Source organism: Rhincodon typus, chromosome 21 (genome assembly GCF_021869965.1).
Source record: "Rhincodon typus isolate 14 chromosome 21, sRhiTyp1.1, whole genome shotgun sequence".
Lineage (NCBI taxonomy): Eukaryota > Metazoa > Chordata > Chondrichthyes > Orectolobiformes > Rhincodontidae > Rhincodon > Rhincodon typus.
Genome location: NC_063352.1, coordinates 36,120,880 through 36,147,883, shown reverse-complemented (window position 1 = coordinate 36,147,883; position 27,004 = coordinate 36,120,880). Strand labels below are relative to the sequence as shown.

General features: G+C 41.0%; 1 protein-coding gene across 3 annotated transcripts in view; it reads right to left on the bottom strand.

Moving 5' to 3' along the window:
- coro7 (coronin 7) overlaps nt 1–27,004 on the bottom strand; it is a 137,533-nt gene that overhangs the window by 17,257 nt on the left and 93,272 nt on the right. For all 3 annotated transcript variants that reach the window (XR_007264353.1, XM_048609371.1, XM_048609372.1), the window contains exons 10-16: nt 21,291–21,345; nt 11,154–11,211; nt 10,760–10,905; nt 6,950–7,045; nt 6,588–6,743; nt 851–989; nt 120–295 (exon numbers count right to left, since the gene is read on the bottom strand). Coding sequence is in view for 2 of the 3 variants with exons in the window: in XM_048609371.1 (XP_048465328.1) it covers nt 120–295; nt 851–989; nt 6,588–6,743; nt 6,950–7,045; nt 10,760–10,905; nt 11,154–11,211; nt 21,291–21,345 (826 nt within the window). In the remaining variant the exon portion in view is untranslated. The remainder of the gene's footprint in view (nt 1–119; nt 296–850; nt 990–6,587; nt 6,744–6,949; nt 7,046–10,759; nt 10,906–11,153; nt 11,212–21,290; nt 21,346–27,004) is intronic.

Here is a 27,004-nt window from a genome sequence, read left to right as displayed (position 1 = left end):
GTGGTATCCAGCCCTCTGAACCTCAGTCCTGACCCAAGCTTCCCTGAAAGTAGCTTTCTCTTCATATAACTGTAAAACTTGATTGCAAGTGAGCAGAGTGACAGAGTCCTAGTAATCACCTCCAGCACAGCGATCTGCCCACCCGACACCTTCAAAGGAACTGCAACACGCTCACGATTCACACAGAATCCATCAGACTCGCCAGGTGTCGTCAGGTTTAATCCCTTCAGATTAGTGATGTGCGTGTCCCGATGAGACACTGTGCCTTGTACATGTCTGAACTTTGAATTGTTGCCTGAGAAATGAAATACAAAAGATGTTGAGAATATAGTCACAGCATGAAAACACCATCTAGCTGCTCCAGTCACCACATAAATGATCCGAGTTCTGATTCCGCAGTGAAGACACCAAAGGGTCAGTTGCCACCCACACAGTCAGTACACCATGCTGTCAGTCCTGAACTAGCATAGTATACCATACTGTCATTCCCCTTCCCCCAGTCAGTATAGTGCACTCTCAGTCTTGACCCCACACAGAGAGAACACCAAAATATCAAGTCCTGACCCACCTAGCAAGTATACCAGTGTTGGTCCTACTCCACAGTGAACATATCACATTGTCATTCCCAGTGCTACACAGCAAGTATACCGAACTGTCATTCCCACCCCACACAGCAAGTATTTCCCAGTTTGTCACCCACACTTATCCACCAACCTTCTGACCCTTTCCACGTTGCTCAAACCTCAGCTTCATTTTCTATGCTGCAGCAGCAGCTGCTCAATACTAAAAAATTGTTCCAACTCCCCCATGGCACTGAAAAACAGCTTTTCAGCTTCTCTTTCTAACTCACCCAAGATACTGTGCAGAGATTTCTGGCTTTGAGGGGTTACAAAATCGGTGAACTTTGAGCTGGTGCTGCTTGGAGAGGTGTTGGATGGTGAGGTCATTGAGCTGATGGAACTTGATGACGATGTCTGTCCATTGTCAACCTGAAATTTGTTTTAAAACAAAACACATGCAACCCCAAACAGAAAGCTCAGGAACAAGAGGAGAACAGGCAGCAAAGATTGTAAATGCTGTGCTCAAAACAAATTGAAAATTTTCACATAAAGAATTTAAGGTGAGGCTGAAGTTGCTTTACTACACCCTTCTAATAGCCTCTTGATCATCCCCAATTTTATTGTTCCCCAACTGATGGCTGTGCTTTCAGCTGCCTGAGCTCCAAACTTTGGAATTTCACCTCTATACTTCTCCAACGCTCTGCTCCTGGAAGGCTTCCTCAAAGCCTCTCTCTTTGATCAACTGTCCTAAATTTCTTTAAGAGATCTGGCTTCAAATTTTGTATGATGATTCCTGTGAAACACCTTAGCACATGTTAATACGATAACAGTGTTACACAAGTGGTTTGCTTGATGGATCTCCAGACTGTTTCTGATTTTGTGGACGAGGGAAGACAATTCTCTGTATTGAATTTGTTGCTCTAGCTCCAGATAGGAATAAATAGATGTCATGAGAGCTGATGAGTGGGAGAGTTTTATGAATTCATTTCTATTTAAAGGCTAGTTTTTCTTTAATTTGGCAATTCACAAAGAATTACTCTTTATGGTAAGAAAAATTACATTTTATTCCAGCCTTAAAGATTATACATTGACTGTGGAGCAGACCCAGTTAGTTCACAAACTGACTATTTAAAACTGGTGGTGTTGAGAATTTAGATGCTTTTAAGAGAGGAAAGAAGAGGCCTTCCTCAGTGCTGCCATGTCTACATGGAGAGCTACTTTGTGTGGACAGAGTGTAAACTGGGAGTTTGGTACGTAAGCATGCTCATTTCTTTTCTTACTTTTACCAGCCTCCAGTAATTGGCTCTTACTTTAGTACAGGGAAAAAGCTGATTAGCAAGAAACTAGTTATGTGATTCTACTTATCCTAATTGTAATATTAGGCTTTCAAATTATGGTATGGCAGGTCAGCTTGATCAAGTGGTATTATGTGCTTTCCATATACAGGAAGTCACGGATACACCACTTGTCCTAGATGAATGAATCTGCAGGAAATATCATCAACTGCATAAGCTTGTGCTCTAGAATACTGAACTCAAGTGGTGGTTGGAGTTACGTTGGGCATCCATGAGGCAAAGAACTACATTGTGACACATTTAGGGAGGCAGTCATACCACAGCTGTGTGTACAGGCAAAGAAGGAATGGGTGACAGCCAAACAGCTAAAAGAGCCAGGCATGCAATGTAAGAGTCCCCAAGTCTATCTGGCTTGCCAATCTGTTTTCCATTTTATGTTTTATGGTGAAGATGGTGGTTCCTGAGCCAGAGCTAAGTATGTGGCACTACAGGTGGCTCAATTATACAGAAAGAAAGAAGAAAAATGGAAAGACAATAGTGAAAGGGGATTCAATATTTAGGACATCAGACAGACATTTCTGTGGCAGTAAACATGAACTCCAGGATGGTGTCTTATCTGCCTGGAGCCAGGCTCAAAAATATCACCGCATGTGGCTACAGGCTATCCTACTAGAAGAGGGTGAACAGCCAGAGTTTGTGGTGCACGTTGGTGCCAACACAGATTGGAATACAAATGAGATCCTGAAAGCAGATTGTTCCCAGGATTGTCCTAAGTAGAGACATTGGGGCTGTATTTGTGAGAGTTTTGAAGAATGAGAGCCCATCTCATTGAAACCTATAAATACTTAAAAAGGGATAGACAGGGTAGATGCAGGCAAGATGTTTCCCCTAGTTCTAGACACCCCATCCAAGGGGCACATTTCAATGTAACGGGGACGGCTCTTACCATGAAATGAAGGGAAATTTGTTTACTCAGTGGACTGTGACTCTTTGGAATTTTCTTTCTCAGTGTTGTGGAAGCTCAGCAATTGAGTAAGTTAAATGTAGAGATTTGACAGATTTCTAAATGCCAGCAAGGTAAAATGATTTGGGATAGTGTGGAAAATAAGTTTTGAAGTGGATAATCAACCATGGTCATATTGAATGGTGGAACTCGCTCAAAGGGCTGAATGGCCTACTCCCATTCCTATGTTCCAAAGTTCCAAGAATGCTGAGTTTTTAATAGACATTTATGGTTTAAAATGTCCCCTTTATCTTGAGGTAAATTGGAACTTTTTGAAAAAGGGATGGTGAGTTCCACTTAACATTTCTGCTCAGAGACAGGTTCATTTGATCTGTTGCCACGGGGAGAGAAACGCAAACAAAATCTACTTAAGTATTGAATTTGAATTTTAAAATTTTAAAACACCTTTACACAGTACCTCTTAAAAGGAGAGACAGTAAGAACCGCAGATGCTGGAGTCAGAGATTACACAGTGTGGAGCTGGAGGAACATAGCAGGCCAGGCAGCATCAGAGGAGCAGGAAAGTTGACGATTGAAGGTCCCGACCCGAAATGTCAACTTTCCTGCTCCTCTGATGCTGCCTGGCCTGCTATGTTCCTCCAGCTCCACACTGTGTTACCTTTTTAAACAAGTTCTGTTTTGAGACAAAGAAGCTACTGCCATGGAGAATCAGGTGAACTTTTTGCGTTGTTGAGTAGACAGGATGCTTGTGGTAGATATATTCCTGTTAAAAAGTCTGGAAATGAAACAGATCGGGCTCTTGGAGAATTGAGGAATGAAGTCACTAAGGTGATGACAATTGAAAACTTGGGGCATATGGAATAATTTTAGAGTCATAGAATCATAGCCCTACAGCACAGAAACATACCCTTCGGTCCAACCAGTCCACGCCGAACATAATCCCAAACTAAACCAGTCCCACCTGCCTGCTCCTGGCCCATATCCTTCAAAACCTTCCCTATTCATATATCCATGCAAATGTCTTTTAAACATTATAATTATACCTGCATGCACTACTTCATCACGATGTTCATTCCACACGCAAACTGCCCTCTGTGTAGAAGACATGTGCCTCATGTCTTTTTTAAATTTCTCTCCTCTCACCTTAAAAATGTGCCCCCTAGTCTTGAAAAACCCCATCTTCGGGAAAAGACAACGCCCATCAACTCTATCTATACCTCTCATTATTTTATAAACTTCTATCAGGTCACCTCTCAACCTCCTACGCTCCCAGTGAACAAAGTCCTAGCCTATCCAGCCTTTCCTTCTAACTCAAACCTTCCATACCTGGCAACATCCTGGTAAATCTCTCCTGAACCGTCTCCAGCTAAATAATATCCTTCCTATAAATGTGCGACCAGAACTGGACACAGTATTCCAAAAGAGGCCTCATCAATGTCCTGTACAACCTCAACATAACATCCCAATTCCTTTACTCAATGCACTGAGCAATGAAGGCAAGCATGCCAAATGCCTTTTTAATCATCCTGTTGAGATGTGACACAAACTTTAAAGAATTACGTACCTACACCCCTAGGTCCCTCTGTTCTACAACACTACCCAAGGCCCTATCATTAATCATATAAGCCCTATCCTTGTTTGTTGTACCAAAATTAATACCTCGCATTTACCCAGATTGAACGCTGTCTGCCAGTTGTCAGTCCATTGACCCATTTGATCAAGATCCCTTTGTAATCTTAGAAAACCTTCTTCACTGTCTACAATGCCACCAACTTTGGCGTCATTCGCAAACTTACTAACCATGCCTTCTACATTCTCATCCAAATCATTTTTATAAATGACAAACAAAAGAGGACCGAGGACCCAGAACACTGTGGAACACCGTTGGTCACAGGTTTCCAGTCCAAAAAATAACCCTCCACCATTACGGTGTCCTGCCGTGAAACCGATTATGTATCCAATTGGCAAGTTCACCCTGAATCCCATGTGACCTAACTTTACTAATTAGTCTACATGTGGAACCATGTCAAAGGCTTTACTAGAGGTTTCAACTTGGTTTGGCCATGAGGTCAGCATATTGGAGAGCTGGGAACTGTTCTAATTTTGTACATATCAGCTAGAAGGAAGTGTTCTGTAAAAATGTTCCATAAGATGCATTTGGTTGTGTTTAGTTAATGTAAAAGTAACTTTTCTTTAGTTTGTTGCATGAGTTGCAATCAAATAATGTTTGGTATAGGTTGGTTTTAGCAGGTTTATAGCTGTGAAAGTCTTACAACATGAAATCTTGTCCTTTGGTTTTTTTTCTGTCAGATGGGAAATTTACCTCTTTTTGAAAGGTTATCATATCTATAGGAATCATAACAGATATTTAAATATAGATCAGTCATTGTGAATTGAAGGGCATTTCCAGTGGGCAATTCAAGGTCATCAAGTTTCTCCATAAAAAGGTACTTGTATCCACATTTTGTATATCCGTGTAGTCACCAGTTATAATCAGTCAAACCCACCAAGGGCACACCTGTTGATCAGACAGTCACTGTGACCACACCCACTATCAATCATATTAATGCTGCATTCATTGTCAATCACACAGACTACACCTCTGAATCATTCAACACATCCACTATTGATCACACCCAGAAACAGGAGTTAAACATTCAGTTCTGGTATCATTAATAAAACTCAGGTTTGTTCATCTTAAACCCAGTCCCTCAGCTTATTCCTGTCTGCTTTTTGCATTGGACCTGGAAGGGCAGGAAAGCAGATTTAATAGATACTTTGTAAAGAGAACAGAATAAATATTTGAAGGAAAAAATGTCCAATGGAATTGGCCAATAAACAGGGAAACAGAGCTCATTGGATTGCTGTACCAATGAACTCGAAAAGGCACGACAAATCGAATGGCCTCTTTCTGTGAGGTAGCATTCCATGATTCTATTATTTTCCAAGATCTGTCTACTTGTAAAACCTTGACTGGTTCTGCAGAAGCATGCTTGTCATTACGACATGCTATAATTTTGTTTATTTCAAAATGCCATAACAATGTTTTGCTCAGTTCACTTTCCCATTCCGATTTTTTAGGTTCCTCTACAGCAGAGAGTAATTCTCCACTTTTCTCAATCACACTTCAGTCAGACCATCCTTTAACACTTTCAATTCACAGAATATACAACTCCTTGGTAATATAACCTCAATTTAATTAGTCTGTCATTGTGGCACAGTTGTGTTATCCCAGGTACCATTCTAATGAAATGTCTTTTTGTATCATCTCCCAGGCTGATATATACCCAGGATGTCCAAGATTGAATACATCCCTAAAGTGAGGTGGAACCTGCAAAATGGCAGGTTTAAATCCTCCTCCTCTTGTGATGAAGCTTAGGATCCCAGGACCTTTGATAGTCATGGGCCACCTATCAAAGACTCTTGTTCACCTACTACCTTTCCACCAACCATTGTACCCCACTTGATCTATACCATTGTTGCCCCCACTATTTTAACCTTTCACTTACTCATTCACTCCAAATGGAGCTCTGTTTTTCTGAATACCCTGGCAGAGCCAAAGGTCTGATTTGCACTAGATTCTGTTGAGGGGTGGTTTCTACTGGTTTCTCCAAGAATGGGAATGTGTTTCTGCTCTCAGCCTGCACCTATCATGTGGTTTGCAAGAACAACTAACTAAGTGCAAAATGATGACTTATTAATATCCCATTATTTTATGGCAGCAGATTGGGAAGATCACTTGCTCTAAGTGACTGAAATACTACTTACAGATTTTCCTGTTCCCCAAGGCACTTCTTCCATTTCTTTTTCTCCCCTGCGAGTTAGTTCTCTCAATTCTCTTGAAGATTTCCGCATACTAGGCACAGCAATAGAGATGAAACTCTGCTTTGTGCGTTTGGCTGGATGTAAAGAAACTTTCTGTACCTAAAGGAACAAACATAGCAATTACAGCAACCAGTAAATACATACGGCTGAAATACAGAACTGGAATCCAGTAGCCATGTGTGGGGAGAGATTAGGACACAGAGAATGAAACAGACAGTGAGAGACACAGAAAGAAACATTGAATAACACAGACAATGAGAGAGAGAGATAGAGGTAGACTGATACTGAGTGAGGGTGACATTTACCTGCTTATTGGAACCATTGAACCAGTCCAGCGCAGATATTGAAGGAACTTTACCAGGAGTGTCTGGGAATAAATCATCATGGAATTCATGGAGAGACTGGGATAATAAATACAAAACAAACATACTGAAAATATTTGTTGAAGAAATTCATTGATTACACAGTTTGTTTTCTTCATTGAGACGTCAGCTCACTGCCAGGGCCAGTATTTATTGCCCATCCCTCATTACCCTTGAGGTGTTAGTGGGGAGGTCTTGAATCTCTAAAGTGCATTTGGACTAGATATACCCACAATGCTGCTGGGGGGCAGTTCCAGGATTTCAATTCAGTGACACCTAAGGTAAGATGATATCTTTCCAAGTCGGGATAGTGAGTGACTCGCAGAGGAACTTGCAAATGTTGATTGTGGTTTTCCCATGTACTTGCTGTCCTTGTCCCTCTAGATGGTACTGGTTATGGGTTTGAAAGGTGCAGCTCAAGGAGATTTAGTGAATTTCTGCAGGGCATCCTGTAGATGCTACACACTGTGGTGACTGTGCATCAGTGGTAGAGGAAGTGAATGTTTATGCCTACAGTGCCAATCAAGCAGGTTGTTTTGTCTCAGATGGTGTTAAGCTTCTTAAGCTGCGCTCATCAAGGCAAGTGGGGATTGTGGCATTATGTTCCTTACTTGCACCTCGTAGACAGTGGACAGAATTTGGAGAGTCAGGAGGTAAGTTACTTGCTGCAGGATTCCTAGTCTCTGATGTGATCATGTACCCACAATTATATATATGGCTAGTCCAGTTCAGTTTCTGGTCAATTAACACTCCCAGAGTGTTAATGGTGGGGGATTCAGTAATGGTAATGCCACTGAATGTCAAAGGCGATGGTTAGATTCTCTGTTGTTGGAAATGGTCATTACCTAGCACTTGTGCACCTTGAATGTTACTTGCCACTTGTTTAGTTGCTTCTGACTATGGACTGCTTCAGTATTTGAGGAGTCGTGAATGGTGCTGAACATTGCGCAATCAATCGGCGAACATTCCCATTTCTGAGCTTATGATGGTCATTGATGAAGTAGCTGAAGATGGTTGGGCTTAGAAGACTACCCTGAGGAACTCCTGCAGTGATATCCAGGAGCAGAGATGACTGACCTCAAATCACAACCATTTTCCTTTGTGCTAGGATTTATTCCAACCAGTGAACAGTTTCCCTCTGATTTGAATTGACTCTAGTTTTGAGAGGTAAAACGTGGCCTTGATATCAGGGGTAGTCACTCTCACTTCGCCTCTGGAGATCAGGCCTTGTCCATGTTGGTCCAAGACTGTATTTTGTGTTAGTAAGCAATTTATTGCTAAGCAAGTGCTGCTTGGTAGCACTGTTGATTACACTTCCCATCACATTACTGATGATCAAGACTAGACTGTATGATGGTGCAGTAATTGGCCAGGTTACACTGTCCTACTTTTTATGTACAGGGCATATCTGGACAATTTTCCATGTTGTCTACCTACTTGGCACTTCTGGATGAAGATGTTGCAAATGCTTCAGCCTTACTTTTGCACTTACATGCTGGGCTCCCCACCAACATTGTGGAGGGCAATATTCGTGTAGTGTGCTCCACAAATGAGTGAGCTGCTTAACATTCACCATTGCTCATGACTGGATTATACCGGACTGCAGAGCTTCAATCTGATTGATTGGTTGTGGAATTAGATGTGGTTACAGCTGTGTTGTAGCTTCACAAGATTGATGCATCATTTTTAGGAGTGCTTGGTATTGCTCCTGGCATGCCCTCCTGCACTCTTCATCGATCCAGGATTAATCTCCCTGGCTTTATCGTAATGGTAGAGCAGGAGATGTACCATGGAGATATGAGGTCGCACAGTCCATTTGAGTATAATTGCACTGCTGCTGACGCCCCAAAGCACCTCAAATGCCCAGTCTTAGTTGCTAGATCAGTTTGAAGTTTGTCCTAATTAGTACAGTGATAGTAGCACATAACGCATTGGAGGTATCCTCAATATGAAGATGGGCCATTTCTACACAAGGATACCTCCAATGTGTTATGTGGTATTATCACTGTACTAAATAGGACAAACTTCAAACTGATCTAGCACCTAAGACTGGGCATTTGAGGTGCTTTGGGGCATCAGCAGCAGTGCAATTATACTCAAATGGACTGTGCGACCTCATATCTCCATGGTACATCTCCTGCTCTACCATTACTGTAAAACCAGGAGATTGATCCTGGATTGATGAAGAGTGCAGGAGGGCATGCCTGGAGCAATATCAGGCACTCCTAAAAATGAGGCATGGCGGTCACTCTTACTGATATTAATATGGACACATGCACTGCAGTAGGCAGATTGTTGAGGATGAGATCAAATATGCTTTTCCTTCATGTTGGTCCCTCACGGCATGCCACAGACCCAATCTTGCAGCCATGTCCTTTAGAATTCAACCAGCTCTGTAAGTAATGGTACTGCTGCATGACCTTTTGGTGATGGATATTGAAATCCCCCAACCAGAATATATTCTGCGCCCTTGCCACCTCAGCGTTTCCTTTCAGTCTTGTTCAACATGGAAGAGTATTGATTCATCAGCTGAGGGATGGTGGTTCATGGTAATCAGGAGGTGGTATCCTTTATCATGTTTCATGCCATGACGCTTCATGGGATCATGAATCAATCACAGCAACTCCCTCCCAAATAAGTATCACCTCTTCTGTTCTGCTGGCTGGACAGGACATACCACGGGAATGGTAATGATGGATTCTGGGACATTTGCAGGTATAATTCCTTGATTGTGACAATGTCAGGCAGTTGGCTTGACTAACATACGAAACAGCTCTCCCAATTTGACACCAGTTCCCAGATACTACAAGGATGTTGTAAGGCCAAAAGGGTTGAATTTGTTGTTGATATTTCTAATGCCTGGAGCAAATCCAAGTGATCCATCTTGTTTCATTTCTTTTCTGAGACTTTTTAGCAGTTTGATACAACTGGGTGGCTTGCTAGACCATTACAGGAGAGTTGTTAAGAGTAAAGCACATTACATTTGTCGAGTCAAGTATAGTCCAGGACAACAGTCTTCCTTCCTAAAGGGCATTAGTGAACCAGATGGGTTTTTATGATAATTGGACATGGTCTTCATTGGAAATTTAATTGCAAATTTTTATTTGAATTCAAATTTCACCATCTGATGTGGTGGGATTCAGACAGTTCCCCAGAACATTACCCGGATCTTTGAATTACTAGTTCAGCAACAATACAACTATGCCATCACCCCTCCATGCAACTTTACACTGAAATGATTGATAAATTGTGAGGCTGATTGTTAGGTTGTAATCCATAGGGTCTGGGGCTGAATGTGTGGGTGTTCATGAGGTGGACTGTAGTCAATTGTGAAGTAAACCGTACACTCAAGGTGGTGCAGAGGAAGAAAAGTTTCCAAATAAAGATCAATAAAATGGAAGAAATTGTCACATGTGACTGCTGAAGGTCAGGGAAATGTGGTAGTTGGGAGGAAATACATAATAAAGAAAAATATTAGAGAATTAGAATGAGATCAGATTGGTCACCTGTGTGGGAGAAGGGAACTAACAGAATGGACCAAACGTCTCCAGCTGTATACATGCAAAACATATATTAAGTTTGGTGAGACCACTGAATTCATCTGTATCTACACCACATCTACTCTCTGAGCTATGGGCTGTGCATCAAGTAAAGTCATAGAGTCATACAGCATGGAGATCTAAGCCTCTCAGTTTCTGATCATAGATAGTAGGAACTGCAGATGCTGATCAGTTTCTGATCATTATTGGTTACCTTGCGGGGCACTCTGTAGCTGATGGGCACAATGGAGTTCTCAGTGAGCTGCAGTACTCGAATTACTTCACATGACATCACATCCAGCGCAAGTTTGGGCACCATTGCAACACCCTTGGACTTCAACTCTGTCAGGCATTGATTCACTGGAGATTTACACAAAGTTACAATAAGACCAAAGGCAGGCAGAGTCTGACAATGCATGGATAGTGAGGTGGAAGACAGTGAGAATTGAAATTTTTTTTAAACAGCATTTCAGCTGCAATCAATACATTGGAATCAGTCATGACCCACAGCACAAGGGAAAGATGCAAGAACATAAAAGTGGAGGATTACAAAAGGTGCTGAGGGAGAGAGATTCAGGAGCTAATCATTCCCGATGAATCAACTTTACCTTGGGTTAAAGTGGCCGCTGGAGTGCACACTTCAAAGCAATGTAGAACATTATCACCCTGCATGGAAGAACAAAGAGGTGTCAATGGAGCACAGCTTTACATAAACTGACTCATTACTCAGACAAATGTGTGTGTGACACATGTACAAATTGGTACCATTACCATTAACCTCTCACACTGCCAATAAAATGAAGATTATATGAATTTCCAGGGCTCAGACAATGGAATAATTTTACTCCACACCTCTCCCTCTTAAGCAACTATTAGTGACTTCTTCTCCTGGTCACAGAGTCACTGCTGCAGAAAGGTACCAGTCAAGAAAGCAAATACAGCAGGCTCCTCTGATGCTGCTTGGCCTGCTGTGTTCATCCAGCTCTACACCTTGTTATCTCAGATTCTCCAGCATCTGCAGTTCCTACTATCTTTAATGACCAACTTGATCTGGGCCTCAACTCTATTTTTTTGCCTGCTTCTCTCGCGTTACACCCCAAACCAAGGATCATATGACTCTCTTATAGATGAAACAATTGTCGACCACAGTCATGCATACATTCAAAGATCCAGCATCCACTGATAACCGGGGTACAGCATTCCAAAGATTAACAGCTCTCAGAGAAGAAATTCTACCTCTCCTCTTTTTAAATCGGAGACAATTTACAATGAATCTGTGACCCTAGTTCTAGATTCCACAAAAGGAGAACATTCTCTCTGCACCCAACCTGTCAAACTCCTTCAGAAAGTTATGTTTTAATTAGATTACCACTCAATTTTCTAAACTCTTACGAACATAAACATATGAACATACAAAACAGGAGATGTAGGCTATTCTACCTGTCCAAACAGTTTTACCATTTAAAAAGATCATAGCCAAACTGATTATGGCTCAACTCCACATGACAAATCTACCCCAGATAACCCTTGACTCATTGCTAGTCAAAACTTTATCTACCTCTGTGTTAAAAATATTCAAGACTCTTCTTCTACTATTTTCATACACAGATCCTCAGATACAATACTAACAAACACCTCCCCTTTCACCAAGCAAACAAATTCTCATCTCCATCTAAAATAGGTAAATCCTTTTTTTAAAAATCGTGTCCTTCCAACAAGAATATATGTCTTTTCAGCTTCCACTCTTTCAAGTACTCTAAAAATCATATGTTTCACAACTCATTGTTCTAAACTCCAATGCTGCAGGCCTAACCTGTCCAACCTTTTTCATAAGATTAGCCCCTCCCCCACCCATCTCAGGAATCAGCTGAGTGAACCTTCTCTGATCTGCTTCTAATATATTTATATCCTTTCTTAAAAAAGCTGACCAAAATTGCACACAGTACTCCAGATGTGATCTCACGAAGCTCTGTGCAAAGAAAAACTACATTTATATTTCATTGCCCTTGAAATAAATTACAACATTCAATTTACCTTTCTAATCACATTCTATACCTGCCTACTATTTTTTGATTCATATTCGACATCCAAATCTTCTGTACCCCAGAACTGTGTAATCTCTCTCAACCTAAATAATATGCTGTTTTTCTATTCTTCCTGCCAATGTGGAAAAGATCTTTTTTCCTACATTCTACTCCATTTACCAACTTTTGCTGACTCAACTTATTCTGTATCCCTTTGCAGACATTTTATGTCCTCTTCACAAATCACTTTCAGACCTATTTTTGCAGTTGGCCAAGTGCATTTGCCCAAAACTTTAGAGACATTCTCACTTGATGATGACAGCACTGACTCCTTATCTACAGAACAGCCTGGGAGCTAGGAGTCAAAGCTCAGCTCCTTCTCCAGGAGAAACCAAAGTGATAGAATCATCCTCCTCATTATCTTCACCTGGACCAGACACTATTATTCAGGTGTGTGCTATGGAAGCTCCTAACTGCAAAGTAGGGTGAGTGGTTAGCAGTGGGAATTTGGAAATATAGGAAATTGCTGCCTTTACATTAAATCTAACTTTTAAACATCTAAGATTTAACTACAGAGCACTCTGTCTTCATAGAAACTGATCTTACATGCGCTCTGACCACTGCTGATAGGCACATGATGTTTTTCACTCAAATGTGCCTTAAAAGTAAAATTTCTGAGATTTATTAAGACTGCGGGCAACAAAGTTCTGATACAGGAGCACTGGTCTTAGTGACACCGAACAAAAAGCAAATTACTGCAGATGCTGGAACACTGAAATAAAAACAGAATTTGCTAAATTACTCTGAAGATCCGATAGTATCTGCAGAGATAGAAACAGAGCTGGTGTTTCAGGTCAATAGTATGTCATCAGAACTAGAAACTGAAGAAAATATAACAGCTCAAGTAATTCCAACTGCAGAATTGAGTGAAAGGCCAAAACAAAAGATCTAATTTGGGCTGTGAGACTAGAGATTCAACCACATAAAGGCACTACTACAAGGTGCAAGACGATCATGAGACAAACAAGACAAAAGATCGGTTTGTGGAGATATAAATGGGAATCGTAAAATCATGGCCAAGAGCTTCAATCTGTAAACATGAAGACAGATTATGAACTGAAATTGTTGAAATTGTTGTTTTCTGGAAGACCATAGTTGGAAGATGAGATGCTGTTCATTGAACTTAATTAGAATGATGTTGAAAGCTTATTTTAAAAAATATTTTCTTACATCAAACTGTTCAGATATGTTACTACACACCTCTGGAGCAGGTGGAACTTGAACCCAGGTCTCCTGGCTCAAAAGATAGGGACATTGCGCCACAAGAGCTTTTTTTAAAAGAAGTTTTAATTTTTAAAAAAATTTAACCTAGTTTTCCTTTTCAAAACCCTATTTTTCTAATCAACCTGTTCAGAGATGTTATTACACACCTCTGGAACCGGTGGGATTTGAACCCATCTTTCTGTTCAGGGGTAGGGACATTATCACTGCGCCACAAGAGGGCTCTTTAACAGTTTTTTCAACTTCGAGTATCTATTCCCTCCAGCTGCACGAGAACTGGTTGTTGGTGGATGTCACCATTAATACTAAGATGACAGCTCAGTTTTTAAAATGGAAACAAACTGCTCTGTTTGCAAGTTAGAGAAGGCTAATTTATCATTTAGTTAATTAACACGAAACTTTGTTCAAAAAGTCAAATTGGATTGTATTCTGTCCAGATGTTAGCTGATGCTTGTGCAGACATGCAGATGCTTGTGATTAATGGTTAACAAGTCAGACAGCCCAGATAATCTCACTTCACCTCATGTGAATCAATACAGACCACAGCAATAGTGATGTTCAATGCTGAAGGGCAGTAGGAGTTGAGGGAGGCAGATCCAAGTCCTTGAAGCTACTACTGATGATGTAAACATATAAACCAACATTTTGCTAGCTACCATCAGTTCTGAGGAAGGGTCACCGTATCTGAAACGTTAACTCTGATTTTTCTTCACAGATGCTGCCAGACCTGCTGAGTCTTTCCAGAAACTTCTGTTTTTGTTACTGATTTATAACATCCACACGTATTTTGGTTTTTACTGATGTTTGGTAGTTACTGTCTCAAAGTGAGCTCTGGTTCCTGTTAATTATGACTGGGGTAGGTGGTGTAGAAGTTTAATACTGAGTGTTCAATTTCTTCATTCCTATGCAACAAGGTTTAGAGCAGTTCTAAAGAAGTGCCACTGGACTCAAAACATTAACTCTGCTTTGTCTCCACAAGTGCTGCCAGACCTGCATAATTTCTGCTTTTGTACAAAATTTAGAGCAGATTGTCTGTCATCGACCCTGAACTGCCTTATTTTCATAGTTCATATTATTCTTATTCTGATACAGCAGTTGGACATCATTAGTTTGCTGAACATTCTTCAAATTAATTCGATCATTCTCTAACCAGTTTAAACTGCTCGCATATTTTTTGACGCCGTTGAAGGTTTTTTCGAAAAACCTTTTGAATTCCACCTTACATCACAGGCTTTCTCTCTCACATGTACACATATACGAATGTTGAATGGTTCCAGGAATACACTTCAAGTCTTTCCTACAAAGAAATCCATCACTTAATGTTCTGTCACAGAACATAAGTTCATGGTGCTAACTGCAGGTGCAAAACATTTGGAATGATGTCATTGCACGAAGTTTTTAAATACTATCTTCATACTTAAAACATCCAAGATTAAAATAGGTGAATATCTGTAGAAGTTCAAAAGCAAATAACCATTATTTACTTACACTTACATTAATTTCAGAGCTGCATGTTAGAGCATCTAAAGTGCTTTATTTATTTCAGGCTTAAGCAGCTGTGTCTACTTGTTAATTCACAAGTTGTTAATAATCAGTTATTCTTATATTTTAAAATTGGCTCTTTATACCTAACTTGGTCAGATCCTTTTAACTCTGAAGATCTGATCTTTCAGTTACAGAAGTAGAGTGAGATATGATTGAAATTGATCCCTTTAAAAGCTGAAAACTGCGAGAGGCAATACTGCTGATCCTCTTGAATGAGATCTAGCATTTACTTTAGGACTCTAAAAATTTCCCAGACACAGTATTGCAACAGCATCAGTGGGATGGAATGAATCATGGACCCGGAGGGGACCTGCTAACAGGCATTCACTAAACCTGAAGACAGGGAAACAAATAATTGATAGAGAGCTGAAACATATCCATGAGCTCAATGGAGGACCAAAGAAAACCACAAGGCAGACTGCTGAATAAGCTAAAGTTGGCAGCTCTCTATAGCCTAAAACAAGTCCTTTCTCTGATATAATGGGCAGCTCTGGAAAGAACATTTTGGCTTTAAATACTTCCTTGACCATCATTTTTCGCTGGTGCTGCACACAGCTTTGGGAATGATCCTAGTGAATATCACAATCTCAGTGGTGAACTTGAGAACAGAAGGCAGATAGAGGGGCAATCCGGCCTCCATACTCGCAGCACTGTAATCCTTAGAATAGCCATTATTATATGCTATTCAAATTGTATTGTTTTACTTGAACATGCCCCATATGTAAAATCTATATGATGAATGAGCATTTTATATAATTAGACCAAAAGGCATTGGAGCAGAAGTTGGCCAATCAGTCCATCGAGGCTGCTCCACCATTCATTGAGATCATGGCAAATGTTATAATCCTGAACTCCACCTTCTTGCCTTTACCAAATTCCTGGATTTTCTAAATAGTTAGAAATCCATCATCTATCTCAGCCTTGAATATACTGAATGACCCTGCTTCAACATCCCTCTGTGATAAGGATTCTACCGATTTGCCACCTTCAGAGAAAGAAAATTCTTCTTGTCTGTAATTAAATGTGTGACTCATTATTCTGAGGTTCTTTCTTCTGGTCATGGATTCTCCCACAGGGGAAACAATCTCCCACGTCTACCTTATCAAGCCTCCTAAGAATCAAAAATGTTTCCGTAAGGTCTCCTTTCATTTTTCTAAGCCACAATGGATACAGGCCCAAGCTAATGATCTTCTCTTCATAAGAAAATCTCTCCAAACCTGGGATCAATGTAGTGAACCTTCTCTGGATTGTCTCCAATGCCAGTTTACCTTTGCTTAAATAAGGGGACCAAAACTGTTCATGGTATTCCACCTCTAACTAGTGCATAGGACAGGTTCAGCATGACCTCCCTATTTATACGCTGCTCTATTTGAAATAAAGGCCAACATTCCATTTGCCTTCTGTATTACCCGCTGAACTTGTATGCTAGCTTTTTGTGATTCATGCACAACAACTCACAAATCCCTCTGTGCTGCAGCTTTCTGCAGTCTTGCCCCATCTAAATAAATTCAGCGCTTCTTCCTGCCAAAGTGCATAACCTCATACTTTACACATTATTGTTCCATCTGCCACTCGTTAAACCCATTTGTATCCTTCAGTAGACTTTTTGAATCATCCTCACAACGTGCCTTCCCACCTGTTTTTGTGTCATCTGCAAACCTGGCTATAGTACATTCACCTTCCTTGTCTAAGTCATTAATACATATTGTAAATTAACTGTGGCCCCAGCACTCATCTCCGTGGCACTCTACTGAATGGTTTTCTGTCCTGAAAATGTCCCCTTTATCCTAACTGTCTTCTATTAGTTATCTAGTCCTCTATTAATGTTCATATACTATCCCCAATACCATGAGCTCTTATTATGTAGCCTTATCCTTGTTGAATGCCTTCTGAAAATCCAACTATATTATATTCACTAGTTCTCCTTTATCCACCTGCTTGCTACCTCCTCAAAGAAGTATAATAAACTTTTCAGGGATGAATTCCCCTTCATGAAGCCTTGTTAACTCTGCTTGACTATATTATGTATTGCTAAATGCTGTACTGTTAAAATCTTTATAATAGACTCTTAATACTTTCTCAATGACAGATGATGAACTAAGTGGCTCGTGCCTGTTTAATAGCATTGATTTGGAGTTTGTGGTTAGCAGCAAAAGGATAGTGCTCACTACTGACATGAAAAATAGCTTCCTATAAAATCTGTTGAACTCTATATCTCCTATTATGGCGTTAATTGCATTCTGATTTCAATTAGAAATGACCTAGGGCATCCATGAAAATTAAGTCATCAATCAGTATGAGCTACCTGCCAGATTCCAAAATTCTCTCAAGCAGCAAATCATAAAGGAAAAAGTACCGATTATCATTTGCTTTTTAATATTTTTACATGTAGTATACTGTTAGGTATCTCTAATCTGTCCCTTGATCCTTCCTGCCATACTCTTAATCATTATTTCCCTTTTCTTTATTTGTTCGTGACATGTGGACAGCACTAGTTTAGCCAGAATTTACTGCACATCCCTAAATGGCTTGAAGAAGGTGGTGGTGAGCAGCCTTCTTGAACTGCTGCAATTCTTGAGACGTGGGGACATCCACAGTGCTGTTAGAAAGAGTTGTAGGATTTTGACCCAGTGACAGCAAAGGAATGGCAAAATAGTTCTAAGTCAGGATGGTGCGTGACTTGGAGGGGAACCTGCAAGTGGTGCTGTTCCCATGCATCTATTGCCCTTGTCCTTCTAGATGGTACAGGTCAGAAGTTTGGAAGGTGCTGCTTATAGAGTATTAATGCGTCACTGCTTATCTTGCGCATTCTGTACATGATACATCCTGCTGCCACAGTGCATTGGTCATGAAGGGAATGAATACTCAAGATGGTGGATGGGATGGAAATCAAGTGGGCTGCTTTGACCTGGATGGTGTCAAGCTTCCTAAGTGCTGTTGGAACTTCTCTCATCCAGACCAGCAGAAAAGTTTTCTATCACACTCCTGGTTTGTGCTTTGTAGACAGTGAACAGGCACTGGGGAGACAGGTGAGTTTCTCACTCCAGAATTCCTAGCCTCTGAACTGCTGTTTTGGTGACAGCATTTATATAGCTGGTCCAGTATAGTTTCTGGTCAATGGCAACCCTCAAAATGTTGATAATGTTGGGGTTCAGCAACAGCAATAACAGTGAATGCCAAGGAGTACGGGTTGATTCTCTCTTATTCCCTTATTGCTACTTTGATCTCTTGCTTTGTCTTCTCTAATTAATTTATTACATCTTCCTATTTTGATCTTTCACACTATGTAGTTTAAACTCCTTTGACAATAGCCCAATCCGGTCAATGTTTCCTTATAAGTAAATCCTTTCATCCCAGAAACTAAACATTGAGCCAATAAATACCAGGTCAGCCCTGCTGGGTGGTTATTTGTATTGGGGCTCAGAAACCATAGACAGAAGGGACTGGTTGTCCAAAATCTGCAATCAGATAAATCTGCCCTTCTGTTAGTTTGCAGATTCCTTTGTTGAAGGCTTCAGTTTAGTTGCTCCTTCACTGAAGGACTTGCATTTACTCACACAGGGCTGTAAACAATGATAAAGGGTGAGGCCATTCAACAGTGAAACCAGGGTGCATGTTTTTCATATAAGGCCAAGTGGAAATCTAAAATTGCCTCTCCTGAAATGCCAGTGGATGCCGGAGAATAATTGGTGCTTTGAAGGGAAATCAAGAGATTGGTCAAGAGTATTGAGGAATATGGAGGAACAGTGAGCAAATGGAGTTGCAGGTCACATGTTCTATGATTAACTAAACACCAGAAAAGGTTCAAAGAGCTGAACAGTTCCTTTCTGTTCCTGTATGGAAGTGAAATACAATAGACACTTAGCTATTGGCAAAATTGAACACTGGAAGTTTGGAGAAGGGTAACAATTCACAGACAGTCAGAGGGTAGAGTATTGAATGTTCTTCTAAAAGCAATGTTTCTATAGCAATAAGATCTGACAAACAGCAAAGTGACAATGAACTGTTTTAGCACCTGCTTTAGCAATGTTGCCCGAGATATACGAATTGCATATCAGGGAGAACTAATTTGTTCTTCTTCTAATAGTGCAATCAAATCTCTTGCCTCTGCCTGCCTGGGCAGATAGGGACTCAGTTTAACATAAATTTAAAAAAAGGAAGTGATGGAAAAATGTCAGCAGATCTGGCAGCATCTGTTGATGGAGAAACAGAGTTAACATTTTGAATCCAATATGACGTGGTCAGATCTGAACTTCAGTTCAGTTTCTCTCAGCATTGAATCATTTTCTCTCTCCAAGAATGCTGCTAGACATGTTGGACTTTTTCAGTATTTCCTGTTTTAATTTCAGATCTCCAGCATCCACAGTATTTTGCTTTTATTGACGCAGATTAACATCTCATCTGGTAGATAGCACCTCCAACAGTGTTGCCTTAGTACTGTCATTCCAAAACACCACTTTTCCACATTAATAATTCGCCAACAGTGCAGCATTCTTTCAGTGTTGTCCCTCAGCAGGACAGCGCAACCCCGTCCCCCTGCTCCAATACCAAAGTTCAGTGCTCCCCTGGGACCAAACTTCCAATACTGCAGAGCTTCCTATGTACAGACCCACCAACAATGCAGTGCTCCCTCTGTACTACCCCACCAAAAGTGCAACACTCACTCAGTAGTGTCCTTCCAATAGTGCACTACTTCTTCAGTACTCCCCCTTCAGCACTGCAGTGCTCCCTTAGTATTGCCCTTCCAATAGTGCAGCATGCCTGCAGAATTGGCCCTCGAGCAGTACCAAGCCTCTGAGAATGCAGAGCTTCTTTGGTGCTGGTGCACCAACAATGCATGACTCACTCTGTGAGTATCTCCAACCTGTTATCATTGCTCCTTCCAACAGTGCAGTTCTCCCAGTATTCAGACCCTTGAACAGTGTGAAGTTTTCACAACACTAACCCGTCTAACAGTGCAACATTCATATCAGCGATGAGCAGGACTTGAATCCACACTTTGACTCAGTTCGGACTCTGACTCCCTTCCGCTGAGCCTTTGTTAAACAATATTTCTTTTCAATTTGTTCCTCTGTAACCTGCAGTTCTAAAATTATATAATTATTATTTGGCCAGTGTTGCTGATTTCCAGATCACCAACAAACTGAAAGGTGTTGCAACTATCAGCTGCCCTCAGAATTCACTCACTTCAACCAGACTAAGCTGTGTGGGCTTGTTGTTGCCTCGTATCTCCATCTTGGTTGATGTCATTATCCCATCATGAAATGGTATGTTTTGTAACTTTTATCTGTTTATTCTCTGCAGTTTTACTTTCCTTACTTAAAGAAGAGTATTCTTGCCACTGCGTGAGTCCATTGAAGATTAGTCAATCTGATTTGTGGGAATGCATGACTTTCCTAACAGGAGCAATTAAAAAGATGATGTATACTCTCTAGCATTTAGAATGATAGGTGATCTCATTGAAGCATACAAAATTCTTGCAGATCTCGACAGTGTAGATGTTGGATGCTTCCTTTGGTTGGGATTGGGGGGTCTAGAATCAGCGACACAGTCTAAGAATACAAGATAAGCCATTTAAGACTGAGATGAGGAAGCATTACTTCAAGCAGGGAATTTTTAGAATTCTGTAAGAGGGGTACAGAACTCAATTATTGAGTATTTTCAAGATAGAGGTCGTTAGATTTCTCAATATTAAAGATACCAGGGGATATGGGAATAGTGCAGGAAAACAGTATTGAGACAGGAGATCTGCCATTATCTATTTGAATGTGGAGCAGGCTCATGGGGCAAAATGGCCTCCTCCTATTCCTATTTCCCATTTTCCAATGAAAGTGTTAAGAAAAGCCATCTCCGAACATCAGTTTCCACCTGGAGCATGACATCATTAATACTCACCTTTCCAGCAAGGATCAGCAACCCAGAATCCGTGTCATACAGCGGGATCAGTGATCTGGGGATTAGAGAGAGAGACCTCATCAGAATCACTATTCACAGCCTCAGTGCAACATGCAGAATCATAACCCTGTCTTTCAATACCCCCAACCTTACAAACAATTTCTGTCTGCAAAGTGAAGGGAAGAACCAGCCCAGATTCCTTTGATTTCTTTCTTCCTCCTCTGTTTATCTCATTGAGGAGTGGAGCAGACCTGATGGGTTGAATGGCCTACTTCTGTTCCTATCCCTTAAGGCCTCTCTGCACATAAGCCTTGTTCCAGTGCAGAGCGTTACTACAACTGGTTTTCAGACCGAAACACTAAATTCATGTATAAACAGCATGTGGTCAGAGCCACAATGGGAAACATGAGAAATAGACTGAATCAGTTCATAATGACTCTCACTTCCAACAGAGGGCAGACATTGTCTGTGTAATATTGGAGAATACAGGATACCCAGAAACTTAGGATGACTAAGAGGATAGGTAGGCAAAAAGGCGGGAAACATGGCAAGAAGGGTAGTCATAGGGAGGCGGGGGTCATGGAGGTGGACACAGAAGAGTTGGGGCTAAAGGGAGAGTGGGGGTCAAGACAGTAAATGGGGAATGCAAAAGGAGAATAGTAGAAACGTAGGGACAGTAGGACAAACACAGGTGGGGGAACAGGGTAGACTATGGTGGAGGACATGAAGAGGAGCCTTCGGGGAAGTGTGAGACATATGGAGAAATTAGGTTAAGTGCAGAGGATGATAGGGTGACAGGAAGAATATGGAAGGAGGATCAAGCGGTAGGAGGAAAGTAGTGTTGGGGTGGGGGGGGGGTTTGGAACACGGGGAGAGTAAAGTGAGGAGTAGAAAAGGGAAGTGTAGGGAATGTAAGAATGTAGAGGACTGCATTGAACATGGGTGGAAGATTTGAGACTTCCACCACTAAAACCTCTGACAAGATTCAAACAAACAGAAATCTTTTCACTTTGAATCATTTAAATGCTGATTCCCCGGAAGTGATTTGGCTCCAGTCCATATCTTGTCATTTTACTTGGAGTCTCACATTTGGAGTTTCTGCACGTTCAGAGCTGACTGCCCACCCCCCTTTCACTCTCAGCTCTCCATGCAAACAAAAGACTGAGCAGTTCCCACACAGCATATTTACATGTTCAACCTCCAGCCTTCCCACACTGGCAGTCACACAAGGCTCTGGCAATATCCCAGAAAGCATAAAATATCCAAACAAATGTTAAGTAACACACTGTACACCCGCCCTTCATTCACTCAATATGGTGAAAAAGACAACAGAGATTTGAAAAGCTGGAATGGGGTCTGGGAAGTGATCCCTCCACTAAACTTCATGTAAACACAACACTGACATCATGCATCCCATGGCAACACTTCATGTGAAAGTGTACAGATTAAATTTGATCAAACTGGAACTGCACAAACCTAACTCATACCCCCAGGATCAGAATTCCTGTCTATTTGTATGTGAAACTAATGTTAAATTAAAGCAGCCCAACTGCAAATAAAAATGAACAAGTTATATTTCATGCCTAGCTCCCCAAATCCAACAGCAACATGCCTTATATATACAGCAACTTGAACATAGCAAAATATTCCAGGGTGCTTCAGAACTCAATATCAAACAAGATTTGACAATATTTCAGTCCGTGTACAATAAGGTGTTCAACGTGGGCTGTATGTACAACTCCTGTCTCTGAGTCAAATGATAGTGATTTTAAATCCCACTCCAGACAGTGAACAAGTTAAGTGAAGCTTACAGAACTGTCAGAGCATTAGTGCTGAGAGATTGCTGGAGGGTCAGTAGCGAGAAAACATTGCATTGTCAGAATGGCAGCACTGAAGGAGTGTTCACTAGAACGGCAGCAATGAAGGAGAGCTGCACTGTCAAATTTGTCTTCTTTTGGTTGAGAAGTTAACCAAAGGATTCCATTTGCTCAATTAGGTTCATTCAATTGTGGCTACGGCAACATAGGAGGTAATGGAATGGATAGTGGATTGGTTAACATAAAACAATCAGATTTGGCTTAAATTGGCCAATTTCAGGATGGTAAACTGTAACTAGTGATGGAGCCTCAACTATTTATATTTTATGTTCATGATTTGGGTGAAGGAACCGAGTGAATTGTGGCCAAAATTGCTGATGATATAAAGTGGCAAAACAAATTATGAGGAGAACCAAAAGAGTCAATAAAGGGATTTAGATCTGCAGAAAATTGGCAGATGTGGAGTATAATGTGGAAAACTGTGAGGAATGGAAAAGCAGAAAGTGATTTAAATGGAGAGACACTGTGGAATGCTGTGGTACAGAGCAATATGGGTGTCCTTTTACACTAATCACAAAACTCAGCATGAGGGTACAGCAAGCAATTAAGAAAGCAAACTCAATGTTGCCCTTCGCTGAAGGGAAAAAGGAATATAAAAGTAGGGAAATCTTGTAACATTTGTGCAGCAATGGTGAGACTCAATATAGTGTATTCTGTACAGTTTTTATCTTCATATTTAAAGACAATATAGTTTCTCTGGTAACATTCAGAAGAAATTCATTAGATTGATTTCTGGGATGAAGGGTATTGTCTTATGAGCAGATTGGAGTTTAGAAGAATCAGAGGTAATGTTATTGAAACAAGATTTTGAGTGTGCTGCCACACAGTTCTGGCTGACCAGGAAAATCTCCTTGGGATGTGGTAGTCTCTGGCTAAGCAAGCATTTATTGCTTATCTCTAATTGCCCTCAAGAAAGTGATGGCGAACTACTGTCTTGAAATCCTTGGGATGCAAGTTCAACCACAGGACTGTCAGGGATGTACTTAATATACAAACGTACAAATTGAGTTCATATGGTGACCATTTATTTGGCTTGAGCCTGCTGCACCATTCAATAAGAACATGGCTGATCCTTTTGTGCTGGATATTCCACTTTCCCATTCATCTCCAATTACCTTTTATTCCCTTGGCCTACCAGGATCTACCTCTGCCTTAAAAACACTCAATGACACTACCTCAACCAACTGCTTTCTGAGGCAGAGTATTCTAAAGTCACACAATCCTGAAATCAAAATTCTTACTTGTCCTAAAAGTATAAAACCTAATCTGAAAACAGTGCACCTTAGTTCTGAAGTCACCCACAAGAGGAAACATCCTTTTCACATCCAGCTTGTTACGTTTGTTCAGAATCTTATATACTGCAATTAAGTCACCCTCACTCTTCTAAACTGCAGTGGAAACGAGCTCAGTCTGTCCAACCTTTTCTCTTAAGACAATGTCATATAAATCTAGTAAACTCTAACGAAAACTGTGGTTATGCCACTTGTTACTGCCTGCTGTTCAGAAAAAGATTCTTTTATTCCTACTCTTTGTTTTCTGTCTGTCAACCAGTTTTCTAACGATCTCAATATAGAGCATGGTGGCGCGGTGGTTAGCAGTGCTGCCTCAGTGTTCGATTCCAGCCTTGGGAGACTGTCTGTGTAGTGTGCACGTTCTCCCTGTCTCTGCAAGTGTTTCCACCAGGTACTCTGGTTTCCTCCAACAGTCGGAAGATGTGCAGGTTAGGAGGATTGGCCATGCTAACTTGCCCCATAACGTCCAGGCTGGGTGGATCAGCCGTGGAAAATGCAGAGTTACAGGAATAGGGTGGGAGACTGGGTCAGTGCAGACTCAATGGGCGGAATGGTCTCTTTCTGCATGTAGGGATTCTTATTTACTACTCCAAATCCCATGCATTTTAATTTTATATGCCAATCTCTCATGCGAACTTTATTGAAAGCCTTCAAAGAATCCAAGTAAACCACATCCACTGTGTTCCCCACCATGCCCCCATCAACTCTTACTAATCACATCCTCAAAAAATTCCATTGTCAAGCACGATTTCCCCTTTCATAATCCATGCTGCTTCTGTCTGATCCTGCTACTGTTTTCCAAGTGCTCTGCTATTAAATCTTCTTTAATGGACTCTAGTGTTTTCCCCAATACCAATATTAGATTTCCAGAAGGCAATTGATAAGGTGCCACATCAAAGGGTACAGTGGAAAATAAAAGCTCATGGTGTAGAGGGTAATATATTGGCATGGATAGAAGTGTGGCTGGCTAACAGAAAACAGACAGTATGAATAAATTGATCTTTCTCAGGCTGGCAGGATGTCATAAGTGGTGTGCCACAGGATTTGGTGCTGGGCCCTCAACTCTTTACAATTTATACAATTTATCAATTTTGACAAAGAGCCTGAAGGTATGTTAGCTAAATTTGCTGACGACACAAAGATAAGTAGGAAAGTGAGCTGTGAAGAAGCCTTTTGGAGCCTAAAAAGGGATATGGATAGATTAAGTGAGTGGGCAAATATCTGGCAAAAAGGAACATGGAAAAGTACGAAATTGTCCATTTTGGCAGAAAGAATAAAAAAGCATATTATCTGAATGGTGAGAAATTGCAGAGCTGAGATGCAGAGAGATCTGGGTGTCCTAATGCATAAATCATAGGAGGTTAGAGTGCAGGTACAGCAAGTAATCAAGAAAGCCAATAGAATGTCATAGTTTATTGAGAGGGAAATTGAACACAAGAGGAGGGAGGTTACTGCTTCTGTAGTACTGTGTACTGTACTGATCACCATACTTACAGAAGGATATTAATGCTTTAGGAACAGTTCAAAAAAAAGTTTGCTAGTAGGGACGCACTCTAGGACTTAGACAGCTTGGTCAGTAGTGGTGCTACTGAGCCACTCTAGGTGACGGACGTTGAAGTACCCAACCCAAGTAAATTCCGTGTCCTTGCCACTCGCAATGTTTTTCTTCCAAATCACATTCAACATGACGGAGTATTGATCCAACAGCTGAGGGGGATAATCAAGAGGTTTCCTTGCCCATATTTGACTTGATGCCATTAGAATTATGAGGTGCAGACAGGATTCCCATGCCAAATCCTTCCCAACCATATGTCATCACCACTGGTGGGTCATTCCTAGGTGGGACAGGATATACCCATGAAGCCTAGGAAAGGGTATTATGCACACAATCACACCTTACAATGTCAAACTGTTGCTATGTGTCAGCTCTATCAAATGTGTCACAAACTCCAAGATCTTCATAAGGAGGACTCTGCAGGATGGACAGGACTGGGGTTGCTATTGTGGTCTGCTGTGCCTAGGTTGATTCAGTGTAGATGTTGTACAGATTATAATACAACTGAGTGGCTTGCCAGGTCACTTCACAGAAACAGACCCTTCAGTCCAACTTGTCAATGCCGAACCATTTGCCAGCATTTGGCCCATATCCCTCTAAACACTTCATATTCATGTACCCATCCAGATTCCTTTTAAATGTTGTAATTGTAATTCTCTAGCAGCTCATTCCATACATGCACCACTGTGTGTCTGGAAAAAGTTGCCCCTTAGGTTCCTTTTAAATCTTGCCCCTCTCACTTTAAACCTATGGCCTCTAGTTTTGGACTCCTTACCCTGGGAAAAAGACCTTGGCTATTCACCATATCCATGCCCCTCATTATATTATAAACCTCTATAAGGATACTCCTCAACCTCCAACGCTCCAGGGAAAACAACTCCAGCCTTTTCAGCCTCTCTTAGAAGATCAAACCCTCCAAACCTGGCAACAAACTATAAATCTTTTCTGAACACTTTTAGGCTCCACAACATCTTTCCTATAGCAGGGAGA